The sequence below is a fragment of the Corvus moneduloides genome, chromosome 5 (genome assembly GCF_009650955.1).
Source record: "Corvus moneduloides isolate bCorMon1 chromosome 5, bCorMon1.pri, whole genome shotgun sequence".
NCBI classification, from domain to species: domain Eukaryota; kingdom Metazoa; phylum Chordata; class Aves; order Passeriformes; family Corvidae; genus Corvus; species Corvus moneduloides.
The window spans coordinates 23,146,713-23,172,160 of record NC_045480.1 but is presented as its reverse complement, the minus strand read 5'-3'; the positions used below and the strand labels follow the sequence as shown (position 1 = coordinate 23,172,160).

Below are 25,448 nucleotides of genomic sequence, written 5' to 3'. Positions count from 1 at the left end.
TCCCAGGCATGAAAATAGATCAAAGTTGAAGTCTTGAAGCTTTATACAACATCAGGCTACTGTTATGCTTAGTAGGAAATTAATGACATCTCTTTTTTAACATCAAGTCAAATTAAAATACATTAAGACCTAAGCCTAAGCTAGTTATCCATCCTCTATCTATGTAGCTAGAGAGATAAACATTTGTTTGAGCCTAAGATTGGCAGGTTAACCAGCTTTAAAGGGACCTGATAGTACAAATGTGACTAGTCATGTGACTAGTTCATAAACACCTAACTTCTAGAGCAAGAAAAATTATTATGAACCTGACTTTTGTTTCCAATACATAAGACCAAATCTGCTGTGCTCATTAGCCCTGATCTGCTGAGACACCCTAGTTAAAGCTTTCTAACACTGGAAAGGGCTTGTCCAACTACACTGCCTTACTCATCTCACTTCTTCTGTGAAAGCTTTTCTATATTCAGCATTTTAGTCTCAGCCTCCTGTACTTTGCTTTCTGAGCTGTCTGAAGTGAACTGGGTACTGCTCTGTGTCAGATTTCAGAATAAAGCCCTCCTTCTTTGCCCACAAAACTGAAGGCAGCTCACTAACAGGTGCTAACCTTATTTAGTTTGTCAGGAGTAGCAGCAATGTGCAATTCAAACAGCAGTTCTGTGAGCATGCTGACAAACTCTTCTCCCATATCTGCTGCAAGAAAAAACAAGACAGCTTTTGTTAGTGTGTTACTGCTATAGTATTTTATATGATCAAACACATCCAGTGAAATAGTTTCACCAAGCATTCCAGCACTTGAAAAACAGTGACAGCAACACAAGAAAGGAATGTATGGGGGTGTGCACGTATACGCTCAAATAAAGAAGAGAACAAGCAACAGGGATCCCTGCACAACCTGATACACCAGCTTGACACTTTAACTGCTCTTTCTATCCCATCCTAAATTCCATTAAGTTTCACAAAAACAGTCAAGAGGGCAAGAAACTGCATAACCCCATGTTATCTGACAAAAAATACATGACCCACAAAATAACCAAAGAAGCAACACTACCTGTTCTCTCAAACCAAGGAATAAAAACGGCCAGATACAAATAAGTTTCAGAAGCAACATACTGTTCTCTCATACTGCTCATACATGTTCTCTACTGCTCTGCCTGCAAACCACAGGTAAGAGGTGTGTTTTCTTTCTATTTTAAGGTCGAGATTTGCTTAAATGAAGAATGTTTTCTGGTTTGCTTTGAAGTAATGAGCCTCAAATCTTATTTCACAAGATTTTTGAGCAAAGATAAGTATCACTCATATTTGAACTTCATCTTTATTACATATACTCCTTTGACAACTATCAGATGACATATTCTAACATGCTTCAAGTTCCTAAAAGTCAGTATTTTGGTTGGTTTAGTTCATCTGCATTTACTGAGCTTGCAAAAGATTTCCTGATGGAACACACAAAATCCAGTTCTTTAGCCTGATGTCACTAGAAGGTCAGAGTCCCCATACTGATAAAAGTCCAGCTACTTCAAAAATCAATTTTGTGTCTTGCTATATTCTCACTTTTTTTGTTCACTAATTAGGTAGGGCCAGATCTTCCATTTTTATGCAAGTCTTCAGTATTGGGCTTAAAAGCAGAGGGCCATTACTCTCCAGTGAGTTTGGGGACCTTGGTAGAACTGTTTACCATGCAACATGTGGAAAGGTGGTAAAATTTGAGACTTGGATTATACTCTCCCAGGGAAAAGGACATCTCACCCTTGCTTGTACAGAGTGTCCATCTTTGGTGCTATAAAGTAAGTTAGTGTGTAGCACAAAGAATTCTTCACCTACAACAAACAAGAGACTGAGATTTTGTCTTAATAGCAAAGGAACATGTCAAGAAGTTTGTATTCTGGCAGGCCAAAGAGATGCATGGAGTTCATTTCACTGCTGCCCTTATGAGGAAATTTTGACAATAGGATTTTCAGGCTTTGGAATACAGTACACTGGATACACTGCACTCACTTGTTCTTAAATCAACGACAAATTGTTTTATGAATGGCAGCAGGCTGAAAAGTGAGCCGCAGTTTACCACATCAATGCAAAATTACCAAAACTGTTGATAACTGGGATATTCAATTGAATCTTCACTTTGGCTACTGCCTCGCTTAACGTCACGTATGAGATTTTGGGTGTTAATGGCTTTCAAAATGTAGGTAAAGCCACTTTTACAGATGTTCTCCCCTTATTATTTCACAAACCGTTGATGTGAAGCTGCAGTGAAAAATACATGGAAGGGCTGCATAATCAAAGTGAGAGGAAACATTAGAGAGAAGGGTATGCATGTGGCTTTCAGCTACTTGTGTCAGAAAACATATGTTCTTTCTCTTTTTTTATCAACTTTGCGCCTGACTGTTAAGCCAAGACACAAAAAATACTACAGTTCCAATTTCAAAGTTGCCAAGAACAAAGCCTAGCCCAAGTCCTTTCCTGAAACAGTCCTCCAAAGATCACTGCAGTATTACCTCCTTCTGTAGGACTGAAAGCATTTATGGTAGCAAATAAAGCAGCACCAACATCAGAAACTTGTTCAGATTCTGAGATCCAAGGATAAGAGATCCTGAGAATTTACATAAAACAAATGGTCACCTTTTTCAAACACTTGAACGCAAAGTACTGTTTTTTCTCCCATCTATTCTTTTTTTTTAATATATATATACAGTAATATAATTTTTTATAATTTTTATATACATATACAGTAATAAAACCCACGTGTTTTATTGAGTTAGGAAACACAAATCAAAATCTTATGGAAATCAACTTAGTTGCAGTTTTAAACTGTTTAGCAAGCAAAATTAAAATCAAAGTTCCTCCACAGAATTTAACAAAGCCTACTAGCTCTTGCTATATGAGTTAGTTTAAGTAAAAATATACAATTCTATGTAAAAAATACACTATTAAAAGACCATATGGCTTACTGACTTGATTTTGTAAGCGTAGAAGCTATTAATGCATGTCCAGAATTGTAGACTCAGCCCTAACAGAAAGCTACTTCTGAGAAGCAATTTACCTTTCTATTCTTTTGGTTCCTCTAGTGGAACTAAAATGCATCCAACTTAACACCAATAAATGAAATATATCTGCAGTTCAAATGCTAACAAATCTTGAGCCTGATTACACCAAAGGATGTGCACAATTTTGCGCTGCTGCCTGAAGTAACACCCATTCAGCTGTAAGGTGGAGAGAACATGTGTGTGGTTTTTATTTCCACAGTCACAGGAGGAACGGATGTGTTCCACTGATGAGTGGTTTGCTTTTGCAGGGGCAAACCTGCAGCACACTTTGATTTGGTCTCTTTTTTTTTTAAGGTGCTCATTGCCTTGGTTGCAGCCGATTCAAAATGCCTGTAAATGTTTCAAGGAGCGTGATAAGCAGTTGTGCTTTACTGAAAAAACCAGAACTTCTGACCTTCAGAGAAAAAAACACTTTGTGCAAGAAACAGAGCTTCTCCTGGGAGCTGGTTTCAAAGCAAGGTACTATTTTCCATAGAAATTAAGGAACAACAGACATCTCATGAGTCCTCATTCCTAAGCAGGCTATACACTTACTTCACTTCTACTTCTCACAACTCCATAGAAGAATGTGGGGTTTTAAAGAGTAACTAAGAGGGGAACAAAACAGCATAAAACTTTACCATACTAAGACTTTACGCTGAGCACTTGCTGTTCCCCACAATGAGAAACAATGAGGTCCCTGTGAGAAAGATCAGGCAAGCTGAGTAAGCACTGCCAGAAAGAGAAGTCTGAGCAGAATTACTTTCCTGTTAGAACATGTGGATGTTAACAGAGTTTTTCTAACTTTTCTGAAGGCTAAAGAAATCATATCTCACCATCGTGCAAAATGCAAGTTTTATGGGCAAAGTTCCCTGAGAAGATCAAGAGGATGTGGAAGAAATATCCTTCGATGTTTCTTTGTTTCCGAAACACAACAATATGGTGTTCAGTGGCATGAGCCAGTCTTCAGTCAGGTCAAGGAGACTGTTGCTGTTAGCTCTAAGAGGTTTGGTATGGATGTCCATAGGACAAAGGCCTGGAGACATGAACCGTGCTGGCTTTAAGCTGACTTCTTATCATTCTGTTCTAACCTGTTTGGGGGAATGCTAACATTTTTGACCTGTTTAAGACACCTATTTTGCCCCTAACCACCCATTTTATTGTAACTTTCGTGAGCTCGGCCCATTGTCTTCAATGCTGTGCTGTGTCGCAGTTACGGAACGCTGCTCTAACTTCCTTCTTGCACTCCACACACCACATCTTGCCAAGCAATACCTCTAAAGCAGCTTTGTTACTATGTTTCAAAGTGACTTTCATTCAAAAAAAAATTCAGGGTTCTTAAATTTCTTGGACACTCTAATCTTTTCCCCCATCTAGCAAGGGAGAGTGCAGTGTGAGGACGAAGTTGCTGAACAGAAAAGCATTTCTAAGTACTTCAAAACTTTCAGACTATACAATTTCCTAAACAGATTCTGTAAGAAAAGTTGAGTTATCCAAAAAGTTATTATTTTACTTTCTTATACTTTCATTGATGATATAGCAAAAAAAATTAATATTTATGTTTGATTTTCTATATCTCGCACTTCAGTTACAATATAAATTCAATTAAGCATTGATCAGCTTCCAGAACTTTTAGAGTATTAATTTTATTAACTACCTTATGAAGACTATTAGGATATCAGAAATTACAGTTTGGACTGCAATTGTTTTAATTGCTAGATAAAGAAGTATCAATTATTTATATGGTTAAGTCTCTGTATTTCTAATTACCTTTTTGTGCCTGCACTACTTCATCATCTAATTCCTTTGGAACAAAGATCTCCTTTATAGCAATTAAATCATTTTTCACAGTCTCCAACTGTTCTCCATCAAGTCTTGCTAAATGTGACTGAATCTGTAAAAGAAAGGACAGTAAGTATTATTAAATGCTAATTTAGAGCCTGAATCCAAAATAGACTAAGAAATGGAAACATCCATTAAGTTCAAACCTTTTCTCTAACCTCCCAGCTTAGACATATTTTTAGTTCTTGTCAACAGAATTTGTTGAGTATCACAAAAACTACACCAGCCTTGCCAGATCATCAGGTCCCTTCCTTCCTCCAGAACATGAGTTTTGGACTATAAATCTGTGGTTTAACTGCAAACTCTAATAGGCATTTTGGGATTGCCTGGATGAAGACAGCAGGCAAAAAGAGCACAGGCAGAATGGTTAGTCTGAGCACTCACAGGAAGAGTTGGAAAAAGTTGCCTTCAAAATGCAGCCAAAATTATTGACAGTCTACCTGTTCTGAAGAATGTATTGGCGGGTCTTTGCATGTCTCAGGTATCTGCAAGTCCCTGCATATCTAATAGGATGGCAAACCTAAGAGGGCTGGAAACAGATTCTTTGAATCACTGCTTGTACTACAGTTACATGTTGTTAATCCCATGAGCAGAGCACTCCTTCTGCCTACAGAAGCCAAGAGAAAATGCCCTTATTGTCCTTGATGCAAAATTTTTCCTTTATGTTTGTTTCAAGGGGCTTCTCAAAGTTTGGTTGACAGATGCATAGACTACCTCAGTGCAAGGCTGGAGACAGCTGTTACTTTCTTACCGGCGTGTCCTTGTGTCCAGCTCCTGTGCTCAGGGTTAAACACAAGATAAAACCGTGAGACTCAAGTCAGGTTGTGAAGGACTACATGGGGCTTTTTTCCTCCCCTACTATAGCACTATCCATAGGGCTAACTGGGAACTTCTTTTAATGGAAACTTTCAAAATAAAAGCTTAAACATGTATGTGTTCAGTACCTCTTACAGTCCTCCTGTGGCTTTCGGGCTGCTAGGAGAGGTCTCAAGTTTACGGTACTCTTTCTGCCCTCTGTGCCTGTGTGCGTATGTGCGTGGTAACTGCAACATTTATCTGGGCATTGGACTTGTTGACCCACACAGTTACCATCAACCCCGCTGGACTGAGTAGGACTATGTACATGTCTAGGACATAAATGAAGTGCATCAGAAACCTCATGGTAACAACCTGCACATGTCTTGCTTACCCAGTGGTATCTCACATTAAAATAAAATAGTGTTGACACATGCAATTAACCTGAACCTTTTGGCCATTTTTGGTTTTGTCTTTTTTTTCCAAAAGCAGACCCTTGAACCTTACATGTGGGGTTTGAATGTGTAGTTTTTCATCTAGACACAATAACAAAAAGTAAAAACAACACTGACAGTATGTACCTAACTGTTATTCATATAAGCTTCTTTTATTTTTGAGAGCAACTAAAATATTTTAAAATATAAGTTGGTTATATTTTCACAGAATCACTGCGTTGGAAGAGACCTTCAAGATCACCAAGTCCAACCCATGCTCTAACACCACCTCAACTAAACCATGGCACAGAGTGCCACATCCAATCTTTTTCTGAACACCCCCAGGGATAGTGACACCCCCACCTCCCTGGGCAGATGATTCCGAAACTTTATCACTCTCTCAGTAAAAAACCTCTTCCTAACATCCAACCTATTTTATTAAGAAGTACCCCGCAGGGCAAAGAACGCTAATTACAAAAAAGAAAAACAAAAAAGAAAACTTGTTTTTAAGAAATTTATTTAGAAAACTGTTTCAGTACAAAAAATCACTGCTAGGAATCTACAAAATTCTATTAGTCTACTGTCAGAGATCTACTGATGTACTAGCAGAATAAATAAATTGAGAGTTGAAATTAAAATACATTTTTATCAGATAGGCCTTATTAACATTACCATCTTCAGAGAGATATTTGTATACTTCCAGTAATAGTATCTTGGTGTATTTTTATGTAACTTTAAAAACTAACACAATAAGAAGTGAACAAGTAATAATCTGGAACTAATTTTAATTCATCAGCCTCCACATGTAGTAGGTCTGGAATTCCTGAACGTAAGTATTTGTACCTGATACAAAACCAAAAAGATTTCGACCTCTTTGCAAATTCTGCAAGGAATTTGCAAGACATCTGCATAGTGTCACAATCTGAAAAATACACACTACATATGATCCTAACAAAAATATCTGTCAGTTATGAACTTTGTTTTGAGTTGATCTTGTAGTTAAATTTTAGGTGTATTGAGTTCCTAAAACCCAGGACAGGCCCATAGGATCAATTCAGCTTTCTCTGAACTTGATGGAAAACTTACTGTTCATTCTACATGTGTCTGCAGAATAAAATTAATGTAAAGATAATTTTTTTTACCAACCATATTGATTTAAGCTGTCTGCATACTGTACCTGAGCTTCACTTTCATTTGACAGGATTTCCAGAGCTTCGAGATGAGACAAACCTTGGAACTCATCAAAAAGTAGTCCATAATGTGCTGTTCTTTCAACTGTAACTTGCTGGGCCCGCCTCTGTTTCTCTTTTTCTTTAGCTTCTCGCAACAGCTGTACAAATATACATCATTCCATGTTTTATTGATAGTGCTGGAAGTGTGACAGATTTTATTACCATCGGCTTCAGTGTGTCTAGAAGTAGTAGTAAAATTTGGGACTATATCACACCTGCAGAGCTAAAATTTTAGAGATGAAATAGCTAACTTCTTTTTTGATAACTTTCTCTGATAAAATATTTATATAGTATTCTAAGCAGGGTTTTCCCAATGGTAATTGCTAACCAACTTTCTTTAAAAAACAATGAACAAAAAAAATCTTGCTTATATTTTCAAAAGCAATGTCAACTACAGATACCATATAATAAATTTCACCACCAATTATAATGAAAGAAAAAGGACTATTTAATGTGCAGCCTTAAAGAGCCATGCAATCCATTCTACAGACCACAAAATGGGAAGACTATAATTTTCAGGACCTACCCACCAACTTGCATAAATAATGCACCTACATAAATATTTCCTATAAAATATTCTTAGCAAATACTAAAGTCAGTTTTATGTGACAGCAGGACTGACAAAAGAGATTAATGACTTATACCAAAGGTGGGGCAGACCTACCCTCTATATACTTAGGTATATTTTGGAGTGCTTTTAATACACTTCTAGCAGTGTATAAAAAAGAATAGTGTATCCAACAGGATCTTCTACTTCTTCCTTCTATTCCCAGGATGAAATGGCCTCTCATGAATTTGTTACAGCAAAGGTGGTAAATACATCTGAACTGCATGTTAGGTCACATATAAGTGTCTGAATGCAGGTGAACTCCCGCCACTTACGTTATTCCATCATTCAAAATTTCTACACTATTGTCTTCAGTGATTCATTTGTTACAAAAGACTTTAAATGATACATTTTCCCTCTGAAGTCTCCTTCTTCAAAAGTTAACTCACTAAGTTTTATGAACAACTCACTGGAAAGTGATAGTGCAACCCATGAGAACTGATTTATGTTGTATTCTGCCTCAGATTCTACATGCAAATTCATGCATGCTGTTAAAGGAGACATTCTCAAAAGCTCATCTTAACCCTGTGGGCCTTAACAAGAGTTAATTGCTTTTGATCTGCTGTAACAGTATAAGTCTGTTAACTCCTACAATGATGAACACTACAGATGAAACATCTCATTAAAAGAAAAGTACCTCACTCTTCTCTACAAGGAAGTAAACATGCAGTAAACTTAGTTTCTTTTCAACATCTGTTGTTTTCCACAGCCTCCCTCCTCTCAGTGTTTGGAGAAATAAAAACATTTTGTACTTAAAGCACTTTCACTTCTGTTTTTATCACTTCTCTGAGCTTTAAAACATATGAGTCACAACTGTGTAAGGTTACCATTAAGTTAGACGGACATTGAGATACAATTTTTTACAGGTTTAGCTCCTAATGACATATATGTCATATTCCAGTATTACTGATTTCCAAGGAAAAGAGTATAGTAATGTTTATGCTGGAAGATATCTATCTACAGCTGTTACCAAAACATCAATAATTTGATTCTGCCTCCAGAGTGTAATGATTTATTACCACATATACTATCTTACTTAAATAAGCTCTTGCATATGTGATTATGCAGAAAAGATGATTTTACATTATCTTTTGTGGTTCTGTGAAGAAAAATAAAGTAGAGCAAATATAAAGCATAATATTTATTTCCCCAAGCCCAACCAGTACCTAATGCAACAAAGGCCTCCCCCTGAGGCATGTGAAATTCTGGAAAAATAATCTGAAATTGCATTGACAGAGCAGTATTTAAATAAATCCAACCTGAGATAGTGAGACTGTTCTTGCCATCAGTGTTTTGGTTCTCTTAAATCCAGGATCACTTTCTGCAAGGACGTTCATGGTTGTCTTCCCAATAAATTCCAAAGCATCTAAGCCTCCAGATAACACACTTTTCCCCTGTATAAAATAATGCAATATGGTTATTTTCTTCCCAGTTTAGGCTAATACAAACTGTAAAGAGGAGTGCTTTTATAGACACCATCTTTGAGCATTCAGGTCCCTAAATTTCCTATACTTTAACTAACAATAGGATTCATGCATTTACTTTGTTCTGAATACATTTTCCAAAAGAAAAAAAAAGAGCTATACAAATATTTCCATTTAATTAAATGACTTACACGGGATGAAATGTAACAATTGTTGTAATTTAATTAAAAAAATAAGAAAATCATAGAAGGGCTGGAGTACATCTCCTGTGAAGACAGAAAATCAGTGCTGTTCCCTGAGGAGACCTTCCAGCAGCCTTCTAGTACCTAAATGGGGCCTATAGGAAGGCTTGAGAGGGACGTTTTGCAAGGGCAAGCAGTGTTAGGACAAAAGGAAAAGGCTTTAAGTTGAAAGAGGATAGATTTAGATTGGGTATCAGGAAGAAATTCTTCACTATAAGGATGCTGAAAGCACTGGAACAGGCTGCCCAGAAAGGTGGTGGATCCCTCACCCCTGGAAGTATTAAAGGACAGGCTGGATCAGGCTTTGAGCAACCTGGTTCAGTGGAAGGTGTCCATGTCCAAGGCAGGGGCATTGGAACTAGATGATCTTTAAGTTCCCTTCCAATCCTAACTATTCTGTGGCTCTATCATTCTATGAATACCACTTTAATTTCATCCGATGGCATCTGGTTTGTAGGAACATGTTTTAGACATGAAAAATGTGGAGTCAAGTCCATCATGAACAGAAGACTCCGCCTCACCTGATTTTTAAAATTTCAACACTTGTGATGACTCTGGAACTATCTATTTAAATACACGTTTTTCCTGTGTCTTCATATCTTTTACGTACATTGAAGAAGAATTTTCACTGGCTAAAGACTTCCATTTCAATCTGGATTACGTGTGTGTCAGATACTCAAATGCTGATGTAACCTGATATATAATGGAAAACCCTACCAAAGTCTCAAATGGGATTATAGGTGATTTACTGAGACCTTAAGTGATTCTTTTTGTACCACATTGATCACTACGGCATAGTAGCATCTCCAGGGTGCCTACAAGCACATTTCTCTTACAACATGCTCAAGTAATCTTACTGGTTGCCAGCTCTCACAAGTCGTATGATGCTCCAGGTTCTGTAGAAACAGTCTTAGGAATAATCTGCAGGAATCTCCTTCTGCTCCCCAAACCTTTGATATTAGATTGATGAGGCAGTCAGAGTGAACTGGATATACAATAAAAAAGAACTGCCACTTCATAAAACTTGCTCAGTGGGGAGTTAATCTTACATGCTTTTACAGCCAATGTTTAAAGTCTCTTTTAATTTCAAGTGAAACACCATACTGAAAAGTGTAAAAAATGCTGGGGAAGATGATGACACAAAAATTGATTTGGAAACGGTATGGTACAGGATTTTGCAAAAGCTGAAATCCAAAAAAAGAGAAAAGGATGAAGTTCAACACACAAAATATAAGGACAGTGTAATAGGAAAGAACTGTGAACAAAAGATTTTGCCTCTGTGAGTTTTCAAACAGGCCCCCTTCTGGGAAGATTAACACAAAATGAGAGACTAGACAGAGGGGTGAAGGTAAAGGCCAGGAACTAAAAATAGAGAGCTTAGTAAAAGCCTTAAAATAAGCAAATGGAGTATTTTCTTATTTTCTCTGCCTTCAAAAATGGTAACAAATCCTATCACACTTTCTCTGGACTGACATATGTGTAAAAATAAAAAATCAGACAATGGTACAATTATAAAAAAGATTTTCCAAGAATTTCCAAAATTCTACATAGTTTAGGAGAAGACCACATTTTTTTCACTGAAACTGGTGACAATGTAGTAACTGAGTTAGTTCTGTTTGACCTTTTTTTTTTTTTTTTAAATTTGACAGTTTTATTTAAAAGTTATTTTGTCATGGAAAAGACTCTAAACAGACCTACAAAAGAACTGTTTCTACAAAGAATTGTAACTTAAAAAATGCGACCTACAGTGAAGTTGAACCTAAAAATAATGAAAAATAACTAGACCAGAGAGACCAGCTAAAATGACTCACTGTGTTTTGTACAGCATTAGTGATAGCTGACAGCATGCCACGAGATCCAGATGAAGGGGAAGAAGGAATATTCTCAGAAGAGCTTTGGTCTAGAGAATCCTCTGCTTCTAACAAAAGAAAAAAAGCAGGTTACAGTATAATTTCAACTCTGCAAGTCACAAATTACAGTAAACTGGTTTCTGTGACCAAAATCTTAAAATTTTGTAAATCAAACTAATTTGGCAGTGTCAAAGAGTTCTGTCCACAATTTCAGTGGACTTGAACTTACGAGTAACTGGTGTTTCAGCTGCAGGAGGCTCTGCTGTTTCCAAAGATGCTGAACTTCCACTATGAATTCTTAGGGTAGTTCCTGCTTTTTCCTTTACTGCTGTTATCCCATGACCTGTAGCAGAGGCATATTTTAGACTATATGATTTGAAAACTTATTACTAACAGTGCGTAGTATTCTTATACTTAATGAATTATGACAAACAAAATATCTACTAAACTTACCTCAATTGCTTAATTTGTCTAGGTTAACAATTCACTTCTTCTAGTATATTTATATTAACTGAATAGAAATGATAAAGCTGGACTATAACACAAATTATGCTGGATTTGAAAAATAAAAGTTATTTCAGTGGCACACATAAGTTTACTTCCCTGCTTTTCAAAATGCTAAATATTCTATTGCAATCAGTTTAAATGGAAACTGGCAGTCCTCGTAAGGCCATAGAGTTGGACCTCACATAATTTTCAGAATTTTAGAACAATTAACCCGAAGTTAATGGATTTTGTGTGACTGCAGGACGGAGGTAAGGAATTTGTTCTTCAGTCTTCTGCATAGGTGCTATGTTTTTAGGAATACTGACTCAGGTCCTCAAAGTTATTTCAGGATTTAAGCTCCTTAGTTGCTCATTTGAAGTAAGATTCTGAAGTGTCTCTCCTCAAAGCTACTATTTAAACGTACTTTGTAAAGTCTGCTGATGTCAATTGACACAGGCAGAACTATTGCTCCAGTGGTAGCTGATCTCCTAGAGAGATTTTACCACCTCTACCTGATTCATACGCAGTGACTCCCTAGCCCTCTATTAAAGTGGTCTAGTTTAAAATAAAGTATAAATGTTGCTACCATTTTTATCTGAATATTTTTGACAGAACAGGATTGCCTTGCTGGTTTTCTACTCAGAGTTTATTTACACTAGCAAATCACAGGGACTGGTAATATCCCGCTATAGGATAGGGTAGACTGACTGACAGTCAGGAAGGCAAAGCAACATCTTCCTAATCTGCATCAACTGTAGTTGAAAAATGCTGCCCTTAAAGAAGACTACTCTAAAATTGTCTGCCTATTTTACTACTGGATATGTGCACAAGTATGTCCATGATATACTTCTCTCATTACAAGCAATCCAGCTAGTAATCTTCCTTAGCTGGAAGGTTCTGCCTGTCAGCTGAGGTGCAACAGGTTAACAACAAACTAGGTGAGCAATATTTCTTTCCAACACAAAATTAAATAGCTTCAGTGACAGGATTTGATTTTTATCTTGTACAGTACACTGTTAGTGCATCTTGCATGAAACCAATCACTTCTAGCAGCAGGACAATCCAGAGTGCTTCATCTATCTGCCTAACTACCTATGAGAAATGTTAATGACAATTTCATACTTCTTTGGTTAAACTGAACTGTAAATAGATGAATTATTTCAGAAAAGGCATTAATACAGATGGTCAGGCAGATATCTAAACATCTAAGGCACAAAATTAGACATAATGATTCATTAAGTGTTGTCCACACTATCCCACAACTGTGTGCATTCTATTAGAGTAGTTCAAAGCACCTTTTTTGAGTTACATTAACTACACCAAAATAGCCTATCACTTGCCAGTGCCCTGCAGCATTCTGAATAAACATATACATATATGTGTGTGTGTGTAATCATACAAAAATGCTTTTGAATATCTGATTAAAGAAAGATGCAGCAAATATATTTGAAATGGAGTAGGAAAAAGGAAAGCTTAGATTTATGATTCTGTGATTTGCAGATGGAGCACACATCAGGTGCTCTGTGACTTCAGTAATAAATATATTCTAGAAAATATATGTGAAGCAGCACTACTGAAATATCACATACAAGAAAACTGGAGTATCTGGAGGTAAACACAAAGAACAGACATCTCCTAAGGAATAGACCTGCAGAAAGAGGGAATTTCATAAGCTGCACAAGGTCCTAATGCTTTACACTGAAACAGCCTAGGCAGATAAATGCTAAAGAAAATATGTCTAAAGAAAATATGACCTTTATCTCTTTTATCTTGTGTCTTACAAAAAACAGTAGTGTGTTCAACTGTGTGGGTCATACCAGGTAATGCACCACAATGTTTAAGTCATTGTTGAACAATTTCTTGATGTTTGCAAAGTCTGTTCCAATGCAGATACTGAAGAGCAGCATCCTGCATGGTCTAATCCGATCTCCCACATGTTTTAATGAGCTCAATGAAAATATTAGTGTGGATAGATTCTGGAGTCATTTATTTAACCCCAGATTCCTGGGGCTCACTTAAACCACTATTACTTGTGCTTCTAAACGAATATAATAGATACTGCATGTCACATTCCTTTCCATTTCTTCCGCCCACAACTTTTTAAATGAGCAAGAGTTTTATTCTTTCCATTGACTTAATTGACTTGACAACAAAAAATACTATGGTCTTCTAGTCATATAAAAAGTCCTATAAATATTGAGCAAAAATTTCAGTTGTCTGCAAAAGTTACACATCTTCAGATTAATTTCCCACTTTTTTTTCTGGGATTTTTTTATAGCCTTGAATTGGTTCTTGTCATTTTGCAGACAAGCGAATACATTTATGAAGAGAAAGTACACAGTTGCTGTATTGGTATTTACTGACTTACAAAAGGTAGCATTTTCAGGGCTGTGGTTACATGCACTAGAATAATAAGAAAATACTCCAGGTCAGCTAGGGCTGGCTTTGCTGAACTAAGCTATATGGCATGTATGTTTGACTGCAGCAGCAAAACCACTTGAGATCAGAAGACTACAACTGAAGCAACCGTTAGATAGGCATATGTACACAAACACGGCAGAAATGCATGTTGCCTTGGAAATGAAAATGACTATTTGTAATTTCAAAAGACACAGAAATAAAAGAGGTCATGGGAGAAAAGGCTCCAATTTAAAGATACACTCATTTTGTAACACTGGGTATGGTAATGCAACTGAACTGACACCTCTGACATCTCCATTTACTCTTCTGTAACAGCAGACTGAAGAGCTATGCAATGGGTATGGTTCATTGTGAGCTTTTGGAAGAAAGCATTGCTCTGTTGTTGCTTTTGTTTCTCTACCTCCATGATTCCTTGCCTTTCTATTGGCTGGCAATTTCCACTGAGTATTATTGTTCACGTTCCTAGCTGGGATCTTTCATTTGAAAAGGAAGGTTTTGCAAACAATGCCTAACAACATGACCTGCCTTTTGGTTTGCCTGATCTGGCAAAGGCCAGATTACAGCACTCACAAATGCTGTAAATAGATTCCACTTCACTGTAGGCTGTCTTATCCTCCACCTCCCAGCTTAGTAGCTCTAGATTCCCTGCAGAAGAGGCAAACAGACACCTCTGGAGGGCAGTTCGCTATGTCTGAAACCTAAACCACTCTATATAGGAATCACTGAACCCTTGTCCATCTCACTGGCAATTGGACTCCCTGCTTCGGTAGTACAGATGGGGAGGAGTTTGAGATTTTGTCCCTGGCTACCACACAGCCTTTGTAACCTGTGTCCTACCATGGGGGCACTTCTAATGAACAACCAATCAAAATTTAGTCTAGTAACATGAGTGAATCTTCATCTGGCTCAAGCTAAAGATGAAGACTGATGCCTTAAATGAACTTCTTTCACCAGCTGAGAAACTGAGGAACCTGAAACTGGCTGAAAGAGAATCACTCCACTACATGAAGTATAGAGATGTGGAAAATCCAGCTGTGCTCTGGTTTTGTACACTAAGAAGTAGGACCCCACTGTGCTCCCTTTTACGCTTTCCTATTGGTACTCCATTCACTTCAAGCCTTTACAAAGTTTCTCTTCCTTGCAGCTAAAACAAAAAACCCCAGGCTAAATTCTGATAATATCTATGCTATCTAGTCCGCAAATCAGGAATCACTCCAATTAAGCTAGTAAATGAGACTAGATTAAGATCTCATTGCAAGCATAAAAGGTTTCAATAATAGCAATAGGCATAAAGGCTATTATACCATTTTATTAGCTCTCAGTGTCTTCTAGACTAAAAGCCAATGTTAAAAGATATAAAGCAAAACGGACTGCTGACCCTAAATGCACGCTCACATTTCCTCCTTAAAAAGGAAGAACTGTAAAAAAGGTCTTTGTGTAAACAACAAAGTGTTATTTACAAAACAGTTGTGACCACCGTGTGATGTCAAGCCAAAGCAGTTTTCCCTTCATCAGCTGAATTTGTGAAATAAAAAAAGTCTTCTGAAGAGATTAACTATCCTTTTTATGATCACGTAAAGTACAAGCATAACACCCAGCCTTCCTTTTTTAATATTGTACTTTATTTTGCAACAGGGGAATAGTAGCTATAGAGAATAGAAGAGACATTTGCAATGTTTGAATACTTTAATTTCACATTATCTGCAGCATTTGCATTTCTGTTCCACACAGAAGTCAACTTAAGCTATGCAATGCTGATTATTACACATACCCATGTGTAATGAGATCCAAGCTCATGAACACAGTGACATCTAAAGTGACATTTCGTTCTGTCATAGTGAGTGACAAAAAGTGCTTTTCATACCAGGGAGAACTATTGGTGTCTGATATTTTCATGTGCCATTCTGATAGCTGAGGAAATAGATGAGAATATACCCAAGAACAAAATAATCAAGATAGTAGAATATTAATTACGAACAATGCATTACACAGCCTTATAGTATGAATTTCAGGGATCATGTGAATCAAACAACTGGGTCATTTTTTTAATTACTTTTACTGTGTAAAGATATTGACAAGTGCTAGCAACGGCCCTAAAGGTAAAACACCTTAAACTTACATGGAGTGAAGCACTTGTATACAGTATGATAGAGAACAGACTTCGTTTGGAAATACAGCTCATCGAGCACCATAACTTCAGCACCTTCTGAATGCCATACCTCATTGAAAACACCACAGCATATGGAAGGAAAGGCTTACAGAAGGTAGTCACTTTCATTAAGCTAGTAGATAGATTAGTTGGAAGAAAAACTGAAGAGCCAAGCTTTCAAGCATAGAAGCTGTTTTAAAAATGCAAGTCACAAGCCACCAGTACAAACTGAAAATGTACTTTGCCTCACATAAGCCCTGGAGATAAAGAGTTTGCTGTTACAGCTAAGCTAGCCTAATGGCTTCTTGGTGCAGTTATGGGAGGTTCTACTCCTCCCCATGTTCTATACTTGTCCCTTCTGCTGGCCCTGACTGGTCTCAAAGAGTCGGTTCAAGGAACTGAAGAGGCAGAAAATGGATTTTTCCTTCCTCTAGATTTATTTTTATGTCAATTTAGCCTCCTGAACTGGATTAGAGGGAGCTCAGAGGAACATGAGTGCTCGTACAGGGAGAAGGAAGAAATATGCAAGGTGTGGGACTACACATTTCAGTGGCTACCCACCATTAATTGATTTAGCTGCAATAGCACCCTCTCTAGGAGGATAGCTTTATCAATACTGTTACTAAAGGACTGGATTGTGTAATGGCTGATTTGCTAAAAAGCACAATTGAAAAGAAAGAGACATGGATTAGGTTTCAGACATAGAACGTACTTCTCCCATCTCATCATTCCAGCAACTATTTCAGTGGTTCTGCTCCACTGTTGTTCCACAAGGAGGAACCAAATTTCTTGCACCTTTTAAAAACAAAAGATATCTCTTCACCTCATTGATGAAGCTGATTCAATAGTTTGCTTAGTGTGACATCTAGTGTCAAGACCCCAAACATGGTTCAGGCAGTGACTGAAACTAATCCAAAGGCATTACAGATTCTGTTGTGTAGAGGAGTATCACATTTGTCTTGTCATGGGGACCTCAATCCAAATAATGTCAAAATCAGTTCAAAGACAACAGACATTTTCTTTGGAATAAAAAACTACCACCAAAACAATCCCTGGCTGTACATGCAGAGTTACTTAAAAGGGGATGAGATACAAATTATATGGAAACTGTGTTAGTATCGGGAATGAAAATCAGCTGTGCTAAACAAATTATAGCCATGCACTAAAAATGCTCATGGTAGACTTTCCATGGCTGGAGGTTTTCAAGATGCGACTAGACAACATGCAAGAGAATCTCATCTAGATGCATAAAACCTTTCCCACAAAACCCTCAACTAGATGACTTTTCAAGGTACCGTCCAACCTGGGCTGTTCCATGACGCTATTTGTTAAAAGCAGAACGTATTTGGTTAAGCTTTTAAAATGTTATTTAGTCCACCTCAAACTGTTTCTGCTATTTTTACAAAGTACAATTTTGAAGAAAAATATAAGGAATAGTAAATATTTGTCATATTTCGCCAGACAAGCAGCTACGTTGTACAAATATGATGACAGAGCAACAGAAAAATACAGACCAAAGGTGTTGCTGCTAAGTCTTTCCTCCAAGAAAGCAGTTTTACTTACAGCATTTGCTACACTGAAGGAATAGCAACTTTACAATGGACTGGACCACAGCAAAACTATTTTCTAGTGTGGAATAAGAGATGAAGTGTTGGTTGAACTGCTCAGATATTAAATGGAACAACTTGAAGTGGAATAATAAATATTTAATAATAATAAGAAAGCTTATAGAAATTCCCAATAGCTTTAATTTTTTTCCATATATCTCACTAGGAATTATCATACTGAAGCAGATATGTGGTCTACACAGTACCATATGCTGTTCATGACACCGAGAGACAGTAAATATTTCACAGGATCAAGCACGAGTTTTCATAATAAACAACTAGGAAATAAGCCCACTATATCAGGAATATAAAATATTACCTGGTACATTGATTTCCTGGAACAAATCTAAGATTATCTATGTGGTCTTCCAAGTTACCTTGGGTTCAGAAAATATGGAAGAATGAACATTTAAATTCTGGTCAATTCAAAGTTTATTTTGTTTAAAAAATTCGCGAAGTTAGATTCAAAATTATTAGGCAGTAACATGGAAACTCAACCTACCCTGATCCCAGGGTCAGGAAGTCTGTCTATGCTGCAGGTTCCAGGAAATAGGAAAACAGGGGCAACTGCTGCTTTACATACATCTGGTTTTAGGTGCTTTCCTAGTTGTTCTTGGTCACTGCCAGAACCTAAATAGTAGATGGGTCTTCAGTGTGAAACAGTGCAACCATTCTGGTGTTGAATTAAAATTATTTTAAAATTTTGTTTTTCATTTTTTTGCATGTGGAAGCTCCTTTTCCAAGCCAACTTGTCTAGTTCCAACTGTGCTCATTTTTAGACAATAATAATCCTAAAGATAAATTTTCATGGTGATGATATGCCTATTCAAAATAGACATCACACGACCTTATCAAGTCAAGCTGCCTACACAACAAACTCGTTTACATACTTACACGCTGTGAAGGTAGTTATGATGCTGATACAGTCAGATGGTATGCTAAGAAGCCAGTACCAATTACACATCAATTTTTAATGTATATGAACCAAGATGCTATAAGGGCTCTAAAAAAAGGACATCACATCATTAAAAAGTCCATGGAAATCCACAGAGCTACAATGCTGGCAGCAGGTTTTATAGACAAAAGCAATGAACAGCTGTAAAAAGATAAGTCTTGTTTACTTATTAGAAAATAAGAAGGGCTACAACACACATTCTTGTTTGTCTCCTAAACTTTTTCCAACGGCATTCCTCATTTTCATGTAAGCTCATGTCAATAGGGCAAGGAAATACCTATGGCCATACTGTCCCACAGAAAATATATACATCTGGGGACACTAAACTGGTTGCTCAGAGAGGCTAAGACCTTTGTAACATTTAGGTAACAAACAATCTTATTACTCACAAACAGCTAATGGCTATTGTATAGAATGCTATTTATTACAAAAGCTAAACAGAATGTAAATATGGTTATCTCACAGGCAAAAACTGAATGGCCTGAGAGAGGTCTGTTCCAAGCAATCCACTGTTGCAACCATAAAAATGAACTGCAAAATCCAGTAGCATTACAATTCCAAGTGATCAACAGCTGGTTATAACACAAAACCAAACTCTTTTCAGAATGCTGATGTTATGATAATTTGATAATGAAAGAGACAAAGATCTTTGGAAGTCTGTGAAAGCAGTAGCCTTTATTAGACCTAATGGTGTTGGGAAAAAATCGAGCAAAAGTGTTGACACAGAGATCCTTCTTTCAGAGTCTAAAAGAGAAGCACTAAACTTTGAGGTTAACTACAAGTTGAGAAGACTTGTGCAGCTCCACAGAAGGCTAAGTGCCCTTGCCCGTATCAGTTTGTTCTGTGCATTCCCATCTTCTCCCACTTGGTAGCATTTGAATGATCAAATGATGAGCCATATTAGGGACTTTACAACTGATCCAGCTGAAGATCTAGCTCTTACTTCAGCTGCACTTTCCAAAATCAGTCCCATAAACCAGCTCTGCCACCACTACATCAGGGCTACCGTGAGCATAAGAGAAGGAAGAAATACATTGCTGGGGCAAGGCAGGCCTGCTACTTTCAGCAGCAGCCTTCATTTATGTAAATTTAAATGCATCTTAGTAACCCATTCCAAATGTAACTAGAAATGTTAATTGGTTGGACTGCCTGCAAGAAAATGTAGTTATGTACTCTTGACTGTGGATGTTACTGAAAAAAAGAGAGGACAAGAAAAATCCCCTCCTCTGAGAAATAGAGAAAAATAATTTACTGTCCATGGAACAGAGGAGATAAGGAGGAGAATTATTTAGCATTATATGGGATCATAAAACCAGTATCTGTTGAACTCGTTATTTTTAGTAACTAGCAATTAATTTTAATTCCTAGGTTCATCTTTTAAAGGTATTCTGTGGATCCTTTATGAGAACTGATTAGCTAACAGCTTTTTTTGTTACAAAACACTTCTGGTTTGTGAGAAATTATTTCCCACTGGTAACTACATATTTGTATGCTTTGCTTTTTGTCTGTGAGTTTTTGATGAGCAATAATTAAGTTTTATCTAAAGTCTTCACAAGGACATTTTGTACTGACATACTGTTGAAAATGAGAGTATAGGGAGAGGGAGTATAGGGCCCATGCTTCAATATGTTCGTCTGAAATCTAGTGTGACAATTGGACAGTTTCACTGGGCAGCAATGAAAGCTGGAATAATTTACAAGAAGTGAATTCATGTTGTGTAGGCAGGAGTCACGGCATACAAACCACTAACATGCATGAGCACGGATCTGGGTTGCTTTGACTTGAGAAACCATAAGTCTATGGCTGATAGAAATTGTATTGGATTATGGATCCTTTCTGTGAAGAAGCCACAATCAGGTAATTCATTAACTTTACGAGCAAGCCTAGCATCTTGTCCGTAATGAATAATTAGGAAGGTCCATCTTCCTCTTTAAAAAAATCATGCTTCCCAAGTTTATCAGGACAAAACTGTCTACAAATCCTTAATTTGCAACACTAATCTCTCTAATGACACATGAAAATTATAAATTATTTCCACACGCTTTACTGATTGAACACTTACCCACTGTGGCAGAAGCTGATGACAGGAGAGACTTTCCCCAGGTACCCCAAGCTCCCCATCTACTTGCTTTAGATGAGGAATCGGTATCCTATAAGAACAAAAATGTTACTCCGCTATCTAAAAATCTTGTTCTCAAAAGGCAGGAAGAAACACAAAGAACCCATCAGGCAACAAAGTCTGGCATTTAATAGATGATAAATCAGGTATTATGTGGAGTTCAGACTTCTGTGCATAAGAAAGCAGAACGGGAAGCGTAGTTCACATCACCTGTTCTTGGAAGAGCATTAAACTCCAGAGATGTCTCTACAGACATCCTAATATTTCTTCAGGCACCCAATCCTATAAAGCCATACAAGTCTATTAGGGATAGTATTAGGGAGAGGCAGGAACCTGTCTCATTCCTGGGTTTTACCAGGAGCCAGAGTTGGAAGCTTCTCTTCCAAAGTCTCCTCACATGTGTAATTCAGTAGATGTGTGTCCTAGGTTACAAAGTAAGATGTAACCAATAGTATGTATTCTATGATCATCTTCACAAGCTGTTAAAGCAGGTGGGGCAGTGTTTGTTATCTCCCACCATGACTCATCCCTGATAACTCCCTCCAGGGGGGCTGTCTCTGTTTAATGGGCAATCAAGGCCCCACTGCAGGATTCATAGAACTGCATCAGCCCACTGTGGGATGCTGTGCCCAGGGGGAGCAGCCAAGCATTCCCACCTGGATATAATCCGGGGTTTGGAACAGCCCAAGTAGCCCTTACCTGCTGCATTCCTAGAGGGCAAGAGCTACCACTGGACCTTCAGGTGAAGACCAGAGCCTTCTACAGGATCACTGCTTCAACAGGACCACTTCATCTGCACTGCTACCACCACCTTGACTAACAGGGTGTCGGCTTTTATCCTGACTCTGTCAGTGTTCTTGAACTATTGCATTTATTTTAATTTTCCTATTAAATTATAATTCTGATTTGCGATCTCCCATTGGTTTGTTTTCAAATTAGTACAATGTGCACAGGGAACTCCTAACAACTGAGTTTAATAAAAATACAGCCAGAGGATGTGCTGCACACCTTTCACAGTAATGTGTAGTGTTAAGCAGTTAGCAGTATTCCATATTTAAATCATATTAAGAAACTGTTGTCTCAAGAAAGTCTCCAGTAACATATCATCTCTACACAATGCAAGTTTTATTGCAACTAGGCTTCAGAGACCACATTAATATCATACTGGCAAAGCGAAATTAAACTATTCCTAGTTTTCAAAAGCTTGGTGATGCAATTTAATTTACCCCTATGCAGGTTTTCTGCATAACACCCGAGGTTTTTGTGAAAACCAGTATGTACATTATACAAAAGTCTGTCCTTATAATGCAGGGAGGAGAGGGCTTTTACAGAAAAGAAAGTATTACTTACTGGACTGTTTTGTTCATGCAGTGTTTCTTCCAATTCAGGTTCTGCATCAAGGCTTACAGTTTCAATGCACTCGGTGGGCATGTCTTCAATTGTCTCTTCCCTGGAAGGCAGGCTTTCCACTAGTTTTTCAGTCAAAGGGTTTTCATTAATGAATATGTCTCCTTCCTTTCTATCACTGACATTCTGAGTGACCTGTCCATGTTGATCTTGTGAAGACTCATACAAGATCCCAGCTTCTACAAGGTGTGGTTCTGATTCATGAGGCAATACCTCATTGCTGGACATTTCCATTACTTCAGGTTTTTCTTCAGATGGGGTGCCATCAGATACGTCTTCAGACATCTTCAGTTCTGAATATAGAAAGTAAAGTCTTTTAGGTACCATAAACATTTGAGTAACTATAAAATACACAGTGTTTACCATATGCTACTGCTAAAAAACAACACAGCCTCGATGTACGACCTCCTAAAGCACGGACCCCTATGGCACATGCATCGTGCTGGCACTGGTATCAGGATAAAACTATAAATACCCTACTCACTCTGCAGGATCCCACTCAAATACGAAGAGCAGCATTTGTTTTCCAAAATACGGTTTGGTGAGGGTAAAAGGACATTCATTTGTCTGGAGAAGTCAAATGTAAGAGTTTCCATATGGTTAATTTCTATACTCACTATGAGGTGTGTATGAAAGACCACTGCAGAACAGAGTAATCTGAGTTGCAACAGCCAAGCAGCTCTTGCTCTCCCTTTCATCACTGTGACATACACAGGTTCCTATAGCCTGCTGACTGATGGAGGGAAGGATAACACTCTGTGACTAAAGCTGTGGTGATATTCATGTGCTTGAGAAGGGGTATAATTTGTGAACATGACAGGCCATGGTCCCTACAGCCATTTCATAGACACAGCCATAGCTCACACTGTTTCTGTATCACTTGTCTCAAAGTCCTGCACTTTGGGGAGTCCAACACTTTTCACCATCTCCCAAAATTCCAGCTGTGTGATTAAACTTCGATTTTGAAGCCAAGGTAAGCTTGTCTGAGGTAGTTATTGATTTTTTTTGGTAAGTTATGAACCAGTTTTCTCTTATTTATTCCATATCTTCCAATGTAATTTTGGAGGTATTTTCCACCATTGTGCAGTCATCAGGCAAAGATAAAACCATAGAGGAAGCTCTGCAGCTGATTAAGGAGTGGCAGTGCCAGAGTCCAAAAGGACCACTGTTCTGTGGTTACTAACACTTATTTGTTGGTAACAACAGTATACTTGGCACTCAGAAGACAATCCTTGACAGAGAGCTTGCAATATGTTGAGCTGCATGGCATAAAAAAAACTTGTAAAGTCCTCTCTGTAGATGCGGCATTTTCATTGACTCTCATATTAATTAAATATGGCTCAAAGGTTTGTACCTGTCAGGAAGAATAGAGGTTCTACGAGAGACTGAAAAACAGGTGAAAAAAACACAAAAAGCGAAATATAACTGGGAGTTAGGTGAAATTTGCCTGAGAAGCACGTATTTAAATGAGTATATTTTATTAAAGTCTATAGAACTGTACACATATATAGCTTTAGCAGCCTGTTTATCTAATGTGAAAGATCACTTGCTTAAACAGTTCCAAGAGTAGCATTTAGGATCAGTGAACAAGAAACATAAATAAATAAGTAAGCAGTTGCTACAACTTGTATTACTTCAGCTTACACTGTACATTAACTATCTTCAGAAAACATGAATTCTCAAGTCAGAATCTTTGCATTTGCCAGTTTTCCATTAAAAATACAGCAAATATTATAAAATGCTTTAGTGTAGGGAAGTACTGCTATTGTTTTAACAGTACTCACTATGTGATGGGCAGCATCACCTAAAGAAAGTTTTTGTATTTGTAAACCAAATTCCATCATGAGATACGAGGATCCTCTATCAAAACCTGTAAAAGCTTTACACACATACGTCATAATTTTGTATGGGCATTAGCTCTGACTAAGCTTTTAATGGATCACACAGACGTGTGCACACGGATTTTTGCAGTACTGGGTCATCTCTGGGTACCACTCGGGCCACGGTCCCTGCAGCTGTCTGCGGAACCTTCCTTTCAGGAGCACGGCACGTAACAGCAAATTACCGCGTCTGTCGGAACACACGAGTCGTGCTGCAGCTGGGCTCACTGTCACTCAACCTCTCATCCGTGACACTGTCCTGATCCAAATCAATTCGGACAGCTCTGCCCCAAGGCAATTACTCTGCGGGAAGTTCGTGAGGGAGATGCTGAGGCCAGCCCCGGACCGTTGGCAGAGCAGTGCCCGGTCGGCACCGACCAGCCACACTGAGGGGCCGGCGGTAGCGGCATCTGCCGACCCTCCAACTGAGGAGTTTCATCTCGCCTCGAAAGCAAAGCCCAGCCGCCGCCGGCCGCCTTCGGGCACGAATCGCCGTCCCCAAGCCGGAGGGAGGAATAACTTTCTTGGCGACGGCACCGCGCTCCCCTCTCGCTCGACGCCCGCTGTCGCTCCTCCTCCGCGGGACGCTGCGGGCACGGCAAGAGCAGGCGAACCTACCCTGGCGCCCGCCGCCGGCGGCTCCCCCTGCCCCGCTGCCCCCTGCCACAGGCAGGGCAGGAGCAGCCGGGGCGCCGCTCCTCCAAGCCCGCAGCGGCCACAACTTCCCCCTTCTCTTTTTTTCCCCCCTTTTCGAAATTCCTCTCTGGGACAGAGCTGTGTAGCGCAGCCCGTGTCAAAAGCGGCAGAAAAAGCAGAAATCGCCGTGTTTCTTACCGCTCAGCAGTGCCCCGACCGGCGCGCCCCCAGCTCCTTCCCTTCCCCGCCCCGCCACGTCGGCAGCAGCGGGGGGAGGAGGCAGAGCGGGCCAGGCAGCCGGGCCGGCCCCGGGGAGGAGGGAGGGGTGGCTTTTGTCCGTTG

The 25,448-nt window shown here is 38.6% G+C and overlaps 1 protein-coding gene and 1 long non-coding RNA gene across 4 annotated transcripts in view; one reads left to right on the top strand and one right to left on the bottom strand.

The window, feature by feature from the left end:
* FAM114A1 (family with sequence similarity 114 member A1) overlaps positions 1-25,410 on the bottom strand; it is a 34,419-nt gene extending 9,009 nt beyond the window's left edge. The window contains exons 1-9 of one of the 3 annotated variants that reach the window (XM_032109538.1): positions 25,305-25,410; positions 22,534-22,883; positions 21,127-21,214; positions 11,676-11,789; positions 11,408-11,514; positions 9,190-9,324; positions 7,269-7,421; positions 4,791-4,914; positions 602-687 (exon numbers count right to left, since the gene is read on the bottom strand). In XM_032109538.1, the coding sequence (XP_031965429.1) occupies positions 602-687; positions 4,791-4,914; positions 7,269-7,421; positions 9,190-9,324; positions 11,408-11,514; positions 11,676-11,789; positions 21,127-21,214; positions 22,534-22,875 (1,149 nt within the window). In that variant the 5' untranslated portion in view covers positions 22,876-22,883; positions 25,305-25,410. The remainder of the gene's footprint in view (positions 1-601; positions 688-4,790; positions 4,915-7,268; positions 7,422-9,189; positions 9,325-11,407; positions 11,515-11,675; positions 11,790-21,126; positions 21,215-22,533; positions 22,884-25,304) is intronic. The other 2 variants (XM_032109539.1, XM_032109537.1) reach the window with 2 other exon arrangements.
* LOC116444280 lies at positions 683-5,792 on the top strand. Its single transcript, XR_004240260.1, has 2 exons — positions 683-3,500; positions 3,836-5,792. It is a non-coding gene; the product is annotated as an uncharacterized LOC116444280 (long non-coding RNA).
* Positions 25,411-25,448: the final 38 nt, after the last annotated feature.